Source organism: Solanum verrucosum, unplaced genomic scaffold (assembly GCF_900185275.1).
Source record: "Solanum verrucosum unplaced genomic scaffold, falcon-dt-bn FXZP01000035.1, whole genome shotgun sequence".
Lineage (NCBI taxonomy): Eukaryota > Viridiplantae > Streptophyta > Magnoliopsida > Solanales > Solanaceae > Solanum > Solanum verrucosum.
The window spans coordinates 177433-187850 of record NW_026020234.1 but is presented as its reverse complement, the minus strand read 5'-3'; the positions used below and the strand labels follow the sequence as shown (position 1 = coordinate 187850).

The 10418-nt window shown below is 40.0% G+C and overlaps 1 protein-coding gene across 1 annotated transcript; it reads left to right on the top strand.

Moving 5' to 3' along the window:
- Nucleotides 1-1527: 1527 nt before the first annotated feature.
- On the top strand, nt 1528-2497 carry LOC125832782 (uncharacterized). The gene is made up of 2 exons (XM_049511978.1): nt 1528-1842; nt 2072-2497. Exons 1-2 carry the CDS (start codon nt 1528-1530, stop codon nt 2495-2497), a joined length of 741 nt encoding a protein of 246 aa, XP_049367935.1.
- The last annotated feature ends 7921 nt before the right edge of the window (nt 2498-10418 follow it).

The following is a 10418-nucleotide window of genomic DNA, read 5'->3' as shown; positions in this document are numbered from 1 at the left end:
GTAAAGCCTATACTATGAAATCTTGATTGTTGATGTTGTAGTATGGAAGGGATACATCCTATAATTAATTGATAAGCATGATTGAATGAATGTGAAAGGTGTAATCACATGAATTATTCTAGGTTGAAAGTATTGCTCACCTAAAATGAATCTAGACTAAAATTCTTAATGAATGATGAGGCTAGAAACTACTACCCATGACCTCCATATGTAAAGGATATGAGGTGATTCACGTACTCCTTAGAATTGAACAAGAGGTGATTCCCCATGCTCCTAATATGATGAATGGACATGGAGGTGAGTCCCCATGATCGTTATGAAATGATGAGGAGGCACATACTCGTGTCATATGGTGTGATTGTGGAGACGAGTACCTATAATCTTAAAGTAAGTAAGGCAAGAGGCAAATACCCATTAGCCTTATAAGCTAGGCATAGAGGCGAATCCCCATTTATTTAAAAGTAAGTATGAATAATGTGATTATGTTAGATGATTTGATTGGAGTTTTGCTAGATATGCCTTCCATGATGTGAGCTTGACTAGAGGCGGATGACCTATGTCATGGCTAAGGATAAGTGGGGTTACTTAAGGAACTATTCCTCTTTAAGTATGATGCTTATTATTTATTGATTATGCTTATGCCTGATGTCTTATGTTGACTAATGCTTATATTTTTGTTGTTTATGCTAGCCATCATATTTAGTACATGTTTGTACTAACGCATACTCTTTCTTACATTCTTATCAAATGTAAGGTTCGACGACATTGATTCTCAGACTCGTGGCTAGGTTCATAGTTGATCAAGGAAGTGATGTTTTGGTGAGTCATCATTGTATTGGAGATTGGATCACCCATTCTCTTTTATGACTTTCTTTTTATGTTGGACTATTGTATATGTTGTGTCCCAAGATTTTTATCTCTTACGTTAAATGGTTTGAGAAAATGTTGGTAGGCTTCCACTCATTTTATGAAAGACTTTGATTGTTTGAAATGATTTAAATTTCCTCACCTTTTTTATTACATTATGTTATGATATGCTAAGTGGATTGTATGAGTCCTGTCAGGGTCTTATACACCTTGTTACATCGAAGAGGTACCCCGGGGTCATGGAAAACACGGTAGTCAAAGCACAAGGTTTAGAATTGCTCTAGGATGTCTCAAACCACGTCTGGTAGAGTCTTGCTCATAAGTGTGAAGTGCGCCACATTTATGAATGAGAGGCAATCATATTTTTAGGAAATTTCACTTCTTCACCTCTCTAAGTCGTGCCATGGAATTTAACTCTATAAGTCTTTATCCTAATCCGTTCCTGATGGTTTTCAAGATATGACTACTAGATGGGCTGCTAGAAGGATGGAACAAGACAACGTTGATCAAGAGGTTCCTCTTAATGTTCCTGCCTAAGCTCCTTCTCAAGCTTCGATTGACCCGTTGAATAAGAATGTAGCAAATTCGAAGTTTAGGTCGGTGTTCCAAGTGTTTTCTCAAGCTATGACGGCACAAGACAATAGATAGGTGGTAGTCCCCATGAACCCAAATGTGGGTACGGCGGCGGCAAGAGTGAGGAATTTTACAAGAATGAACCCTCCAGAATTTTATGACTCCAAAGTTGAGGAAGACCCTCAAGAGTTTATTGACGAGGTCTACAAGGTACTTGTAATTATGGTAGTGACTCCGATAGAGAAGGTAGAATTAGCCGCTTACCAACTCAAAGGGATTGATCAGATTTTGTTCAATCAGTGCAAAGAGGCAAGGCTAGTGGAAGCGGGTCCCATAGAATTGGAAAGGTTCATAAGTGTTTTTCTTGAGATATTCTTCCCTCTAGAGATGAGAGATGGCAAGGTTCTTGACTTCATGCATATTTGGCAAGGAAATATGAGTGTAAGGGAGTATTCCTTGAGGTTCGCTAAATTATCCAAATATGTTCCTTCTATTGTGGCGGATGGTAGGGCCCAAGATGAGTAAGTTTGTATCAAGTGTGTCTGACATGATAGTCAAAGAGTGTCGCACCGCTATGCTTTTCCATGACATGGACATTTCTCGCCTTATGGTGCATGCCCAACAAATTGAGGAAGAAAAGCTCAAGGAAAGATCTACAGAGGCAAAGAGAGCAAGAGTGGATGATGGTAACTATTCACATTCTAGTTCTGGTGGACGGGGTCGTTCAAGGTTTCGGCAAAAGTTCTCCAAGCAAGGTAACTCTAGTTCTCCTCCAAGGCATGATAATGAGAGGGTGTCTAACCGAAAACCTCAAGGAGAAGGTAATTGGTCTTCAATGCCTACTTGTGCTAAATATGGGAGAAATCATGAGAGGAAATTTCTAGCGAGTTCTAATGTTTGCTTTTGTAGTGGAGATACATATCACAAAATAAGGAATTGTCCTTCTGTTGCTAAGAATGATGGAGATGGTCATCGTAGGGCTCAACCAAATCCTTCATCCGGTCCAAGTGGTTTGGGTTGGAATGCTCCTAAGCAAAACCGTTTCTATGCTCTCTAAACTAGAGGTGATCAAGAGAGTTCCCCAGATGTGGTGAATGGTATGTTAAAACTTTTTCAAATAGATGTGTATGCTTTACTTGATCCCAGTGCTACTTTGTCATTTGTGACTCTATGTAGCCATGAGATTTGATATGCTACCCGATGTAATGTTAGAACCTTTTTCTGTCTCTACCCATGTTTGTGATTCTATGGTGGCTAAGAGGGTTTATAGAAGAAGTCCCGTTTTCTTATCCCATAGAGTCACCTTGGTTGATTTGATAGAGCTTGTCATGATAGAATTCGATGTCATCCTTAGATTGATTGGTTACATTCCTGTTACACCTCTATTGATTGTAGGACTAGAGTAGTCAAATTTCAGTATCCAAATGAACCTATCCTAGAGTGGAAGGGAAGAAATTATATGCCTAGAGGTCAATTTGTTTCTTACCTTAAAGCTAGAAAAATGATCTTAAAGGGTTATGTCTACCATATAGTGAGGGTGAGGGATGTGGAGTCTGAAACTCTGAAACTCCTATTCTTGAGTCGGTCCCAGTTGTAAAAGAATTTTCGAAAGTTTTCCCCGATGATATATTCGGTATTCATCCCGAAAGGGAAATTAACTTCGGGATTGAACTTCTCCCCGATACCCAACCTATCTCTATTCCTCCGTATAGAATGGCTCCGGTGGACCTTAAGGAGTTAAAAGAATAGTTGAAGGACTTATTGGATAAGGTTTTCATTCGACCAAGTATCTCTCCATGGGGTGCTCCGGTGTTGTTGAAAGATGGTTCGCTCCATATGTGTATTGATTATCAGCAGTTCAACAAACTAACCATAAAAAATAAGTATACTCTTCCAAGAATAGACGACTTACTTGACCAACATCTAGGGGCAAGTTATTTCTCCAAAATTGATCTCCGATCGGGTTATCACCAATTAAGGGTGAAAGAGGAAAATATTCCGAAAACAACATTTAGAACCCGATATAGTCATTATGAGTTTTTGGTGACGTCCTTTGGTTTTACTAATTCCCCGACAAAGTTTATGGATTTGATGAATATGGTATTTAGAAGATACCTTGATATATTCGTAATTGTGATATTTTGATCTATCCGAGGAGCAAGAATGAGCATATTGACCATTTGAGGATTGTATTGAAAATTTCAACGACTGCTAACTCTACGCAAAGTTTAGTAAATGTTAATTTTGGTAAAGGTCTGTAGCCTTTCTTGTCCATATAGTTTCAAGCAAGGGTATTGAGGTAGATCCAAAGAAAACGGATGCGGTAAAGAGTTGGCCTAGACCTCTATCATCGATAGACATTAGAAGTTTCTTGGGTTTGGCCTGTTACTATAGAAGGTTTGTTGAGGGGTTTTCTTCCATATGGTCCAAATATATGGAAGAATTTCCCCAATTCTAGTTAGGGTTTCTTCTAATGTTGTGGGTTATGATGAATGTTGATCCAATTGAGTATATTATGATTGTTTATGATTGAATTGATAGAATTACATGTTTTCAGGATGAAATTACATGTACTCATGCCTATCTTATGATTCTAGGGTAGAATTGATATGATTTGGGTTGGTGCCATGAATGGAAACTTTATGGGCAAGATATCTTCTTATAGGATTGAAGAATTCTCTTTAGAATTGCTTGAGATTGAAGCATCTATTATTTATATGATGTAGTGCTTTGAGATTAATGCCTAGACTATTAATTGTTGATTATTGATGTTGTAGTATTTAAGGGATACTTCCTACAATGAAATCATAAGCCTGATTCAATGAATGTGAAAGGTTTACTCACATGAACGATTCTAGGTTGAAAGGATTGCTCACCTAAAATAAATCTAGACTAAAATGCTTAATGAATGATGAGGCTAGAGATGACTACCCATGACTTCCATGTGTTATTTATATGAGATGATTCCCTTACTCTTTAGAATTGAACAAGAGGCGATTCCCCACATTCCTAATATGATTAATGGACATGGAGGCGAGTACCCATGATCCTTATTAAATGATGTGGAGGCGATTACCCGTGTCATATGATGTGATTGTGGAGGAGAGTACCCATAGTGTTAAAGTAATTAAGGCAAGAGCCGAATTCCCATTAGCCTTTATAAGTTAGGCATAGAGGTGAATCTATGTGTCTTTAAAAGTATATATGAATAATGTGATTATGTTATGAAGATGATTTGATTGAGTGTTGCTATATATGCCTTCCATAATTTGAGCTTGACTAGAGACGGATGACCTATGTCTTGGCTAAGGATAAGTGAGGTTACTTAAGGAAGTATTCCTCTTTCATTATGATGCTTATTATATCTTGATTATGCTTATGCCTTATGTCTTAAGTTGACTAATGCTTAATGAGATCATGACATTACCAAACCTCATTACACCCTTCATGAGTTAAATTTTAAAGTAAACCTAATCATGAACATCAAACTCAAGATCTCTTCTTCAAACATTGGCATAGAACTTTTTCCGAATTTGAGTCATTCTCAACCTTTCTCTAATAAGTCAAACTTTCTATATGGCATCATGTACCAACTCGAGACCTATTAGGGAAACTTCACCCAACTCAAACCAATCTATAGGAGATCTACACCTCCTACCATATAATGTGTCAAATGGAGCCATATCAATACTCGATTGATAGCTATTGTTATAAGCAAACTCAATCAATGTAAAATGGTCATCTCAATTGCCCTTATAATCAATCAGACAAGCTCATAACATGTCTTCAAAATTTTGGATAGTATGTGATACGCTCAAATTACACCTCCCTAAAGAAGTATAAGCGATCGTTGTCAAATAAAAAAACCAACTTGTAGGTTGGGGTTGATCCCACAAGGAATATGGTTTAGACTTACACTTAACTTACTATTATGTTTGTTTAGTCAAACTATTTCCGAGACAAGTAAATAAAGGGGGGGGGGGGGGGTTGTTGTAAGCAAGTAACAGATTGTTGATTAAGTAAAAGTAAGCAAGATTCAAACTTTGAGTTATCAATATGAGAGAGAAACTAGGACGTATGTGTTCCCCACAAGCTCTTACCACAGTAATCCTAATAATAGTAATCATTTCCTAGTGTTTTACATGCAAAGTGTGTAAGTTAGGTATCCCTTAATGATTGGTCCTCCAAATAGGGAATTTGACTACGCACCTTGGTCCGTCTATGAGTGTATACTTTACTAAACCTTACCTTTACCTCAGATTAGACATCACATCAATGTATGGCTTAGTTTTCACCCTCGCACCAATTGACATTAGACTATTAGATAGCATCCACTCAATCTCTGTTGTTAATTCTTTTCTCATTAACTACCTCCTTGGTCCGGCAAGTAGCAACAAGGCGAGTTCTAACATTGCACACCGTTAAAAAGACTTCTAAGTGAAAGAATTAACAATACATGCATAAACACTATTCAAGAATTACTTAATTATTATTCATACTTTGTTAATTGCTCATGGTTCCCACAACCCTAGTTATGGATTTAGCTATTCATTCTTGAAAGAACACAATTCATAATTGGGTAAAAAGAATTCATGAACTTACAAGAAGAATTGATGAAACCCAAAATCTTCAATTAAAATTCAAAGTCAAAATCTTATAAAAACGTATTCCGAAAAATTAATTGCTAAAAGTTTGCAAATTAATTCCCAAAAACACAAACTTAGAAGTATACAATAATTTCTAACCTCAAAAAATGAGGTTTATATCCCCTATTTATAGAAAACAAGTCCTAAATAAAAAGGAAACAAAATAAGGAAATAACAGGCTTGGACTCGATTTCAGTTAACGCTTTGACCTACAAAACATAGGTCGACCGACGGTCTATAGGTCCCCTCGGTGGCTCAAAATTTAGAAAATTTCATTAGGTACTGGAACCTTCAACTCTCTGATCCGCATCAACAGTTGTGCAGGACGGATCGTGGGTCGACCTACAGTCCGTCGTCTTGCTCCATGGTTCCACAGTTGTCAGACTTCCCTAATGTTCCACCTATGATACACCACCTACAGTCTGTGGACTGGCACTCCATGGTTTGAGTTACTGAAACTCATCTCCCAGGCCAAGACCTACGACTGCCCATCCACGGTCTGTGGATGGACCTATGGTCCGTCGACGGTACCGTTGGTTGCTACTTGAGCAAGTTTAATCTCGAACCTTCATCAACTCTAAATGTTTTATTTTGCCTTTAGAAATAATGGTGTGTTGATTGTGCAGGTTTAAATACGATAAGTGTTTAGAAAACACAAATTGGTGAGAAAACGGGCAGTCGGCAGATCGCCAAAGAGGTCTGCGAGCCCGACTTGACCCGCCGTTTGGCTTAATTCAAGGTTGACTCAGATCTTGTAAAACTCGGTGGACTTACGAAGCATTTCAGCGTGTTGCCACCTAGCATTTCAATCTCAATTTAATCGGCATCAAAGGTTGGTTCCCGAACCCTGAGTTTATTGTTGAAAATTTTGAACTCTTTTGCAGTAACAATATCATATTGATGTGTGTTGTGTATCTCTGGTAGGATTAGAATCCTTAATTGCCTATTTTAATTTGAAAGAAATCTTCCCCATATAGTTTGACTGTCAAATACCGATAACCTTTGTGCTTTGTAATGAATTGGTCATTATTGTGCATTGTTAGATTGATTGGGTGAAGTCTAAGTAGCCCATGTTTGTGCTAACATGTCAAAAAGTTGCTCAATTATAGAGCGGGTGATGCCTCTTTTAAGAGAAAATATCGTCAAATGGCCAAATGCGGCAAATCTGAGAGAAACTTGAGTATCCCGGGGTAAAGGGTAGGATGGGTCTTGTTTGAATTCCATGAGTGCATGTTTTGATTTGATTTTTGGGGGTTGCGGGATTGAATTATAGAAGATGGGTCAAAAATAGGCACATTGGGTCGATTGGCGAGCTAAGTCAAACTCACCGAACGACTCGATGGTTTGCCTAATGTCCCCATCTCATCGATGATTTGGCGCCTTGATTGATATTTGATTCTATAATTTTTGGTGATAAGTTTGTGGGCACCGAGAGCACTCGGTGACTCGCTGAAAGTATTCTTATTGCCCTTAATCTGCATCCTTGGAACCCTCATAAACTGTAACTTTCGACAGACAAACCCATGCTTGCCGAAAGTAGTCGGCGAGTCACCGAAAGGACCTTACCATCACCAACTTGCCTTAATTGTTGAGCCAATCCCTTCGGCGAGCTTGACTCAACTCGCCAAAGAGGTTTGGCGACTCGCCGACTGGATCGACGAGTCTGTCTGCAATAACTTTTGTGTGCTTGCATTTGAGTTTCTTCTCGATCTTTTGCAGATATGGTAGGCACCAATCTAACCTAGCCACCTCAGAAAAAGGCAAAGGGCATTATGATAAATGAAGGAGGATCACGTCCTTCACATAAAAGAAAGCAAGATCTCCCACCGGGAGATAAAAGGCAAATGGAAAAAGGATATAGCAAAGAAGGGAGCAGCTATTGAGCCAGATTTCTCTGAACCAAAGGATGAACAGCCTCTGATCAACCGAAGGGATACGCTCTGGGCCAGATCTCAGTCCACAGACGCCAGTACTCCCTCAGCTGCCACTCCTCCTACTACAGACTTAGTGCCAGCACAGGCACCCTCAATAACTCTGGCACTTCTTATAGTTCCTCCACTGAGGCTATTAAACAGATTGAAAGGTGATGGTTTACGGACCATCATAGAAGAGAAGTTACTATCCTTGGAGGGCCTAGAAGGCAAGCATCCTGATGTGTTTGAAACTCTCTGATACCATTGATTCGAGCAATTCACACGGCCTCGAGACCCCTACATTCCCTCCTGGGTAAGAGAGTTTTACACTGCTTATGGGGAGTTGGTGCCTAAGAATAAGAAGAAGGCAAGTGAGTTTCGACCGGTGAAGTCGGTCATGGTCAGAGGCAAGGAGGTGGAGTGTCACAGCGGGCATATTAATGATGTATTAGGCAAACCGCTACACTCTGCACTCCCTTACGAGGGGTTGCCGATTATTCAGTCCCTGGATGACTTTATGGTTTGGTTGGCTCCTATGATTTCTGGCACCACCCCGAGGTGGATGGATGCAGGAGCTCCCATTGAGAAGAGGGACATGAACATAGCCTCAAGGTTCTGGTTTAGCTTCATTAGTAGCACTATCATGCCATCCCAGAATGAGTCTATTCTGCGCGGCTTGCCTTGGTTCTATCATGGCCAAGAGGTGGATCGACCTAGGACAGCTTACTTCGCAGGAGATGGCCATGAGAGCCAAGAAGAGACTTACCTCTCTGCCATTCCCGATCTTGATCACTGAGTTATGTCGGCATGCCAGAGTACCCCGGGATCCTACGAATGATATAGACATCATCCCTTCATCCTCCACAGACATCCGGCATATCGAGGCCGATTCCACTCTAGAGGAGGTTGACAAAAGGATAGCAGCTCCAGTAGACACTTCTCTAGAGGTCAATATTGACTCATTACTAGTAGAGGCATCTTCGCCTACTCCTGCCTCTGAGCCCCAAGTATACCCACTGTTTCTTTCTCTTTCTCACAGGCTCCAGGTGCTTCTTCATCCTCCCAGCCTACCAGGATCACTCAGGCCATGATCCTGAAGATGGAGCAGTTGGCCTATTCAGTTGATGTGAGAGCCACCCGACTGGAGAGGTATGTTTCGGAGATGATCAAAAGGGCCATACTAACAGCACTTACCCCCCTTCAAACTTTTGTTGATGCCTTGACAGTGAGAGTTATTTCTTGTGAGAGAAGACAGGGGGAGGCCTCTGAGGTGACGGCTTTAAAAGTCGAGATTGCGAATTTGAGGAAGGACATAGACTATCTTAAGTCTACTGACTTCACTTTATTATTAGAGAGGGAAGATGATGAGGATGCTCCTGAGACCACCGGAGATGTGTAGGGGGGTGGCGCAGCACATACAGAGTTGGATGCAAAGACCGACGAGGAGTTGATATCAGTTCATGCTGAGGAGACACAAGAGAGCAGAGATGAGGACATATTCAGAGACTTGCCAGATCTTATAGAGATAATTGTGCAATCGGTGATCTAGACATTGCCGACTGAGACGTCCACAGCAGCTCCTAGTGGATCTGGCACTGCTATTCCATCTGAGGCTACTCCGGGCACTGATGCCTATATACAGACTGCTACACCAGCTACTGAGACCCCAACAAAGAGAGAGACAGCATAGACAGAACTCTTTTTTACCTCTCTCTGTCTTATTATATTTTTACTGTTGATACTTTTATTTGCATTTGAGGACAAGTACTTTTTAATTGTGGTGGGGTGAGGCCCATACCTTTTGTGTTGATAGTTATGTTTTGTGTATATATTTGGGTTGTTCCGCTTTAAAATTTTGTGTTTTATTTGTTTCTGTGAATGTTTGAGCTTATGGCTCCTTTTATTTTACATTGCAAAACAATTTTGACCCTTCTAAAAAATTTTGAATTTTTCACACATTTTTGCCACCACTCATGTGTTAAACGTGGTTGTTCTTTTGCAAAATTTGAGTCTCGGTTTCGATCAATATCGATGACTTGAATAGTGCTTACAATCGAATGAACATGAATGCGCGGCTATGATGAGGCCAAATGAAGTTGCATAGACAGTATGTGAACTCTTTGCATCTCGTTATGACTAGCCTAGTATTAAATTGAGTCTCTTGTGATGATCATTACACACTAGCGAAAGTGTGGAGTCTTGTTTAACTTATAGTGTCAATGCCTAGTGTGATGAGCTTATATGTGAACTATGCGTGATAGATCCTAGAATTTGCCCCGTTGGTCCGGTCAACTAAGTGATGTTATCTCTTGATATGATCTTAGGCAACTTCAAAGAGTGTGAGCTAAATTGACATATACCTCTTTTGTGACCTACCTTGTGAGTGTGTGATTCTCTCTTGAACACCCTTTGAGCCTTA

Coding starts and splice junctions, on each gene's coding strand:
- LOC125832782 (XM_049511978.1), top strand. CDS start 1,528: ATGAACCCAAATGTGGGTACGGCGGCGGCAAGAGTGAGGAATTTTACA. Junction 1,843..2,071: donor TAGAGATGAGAGATGGCAAG/GTTCTTGACTTC, acceptor CAACAAATTGAG/GAAGAAAAGCTCAAGGAAAG.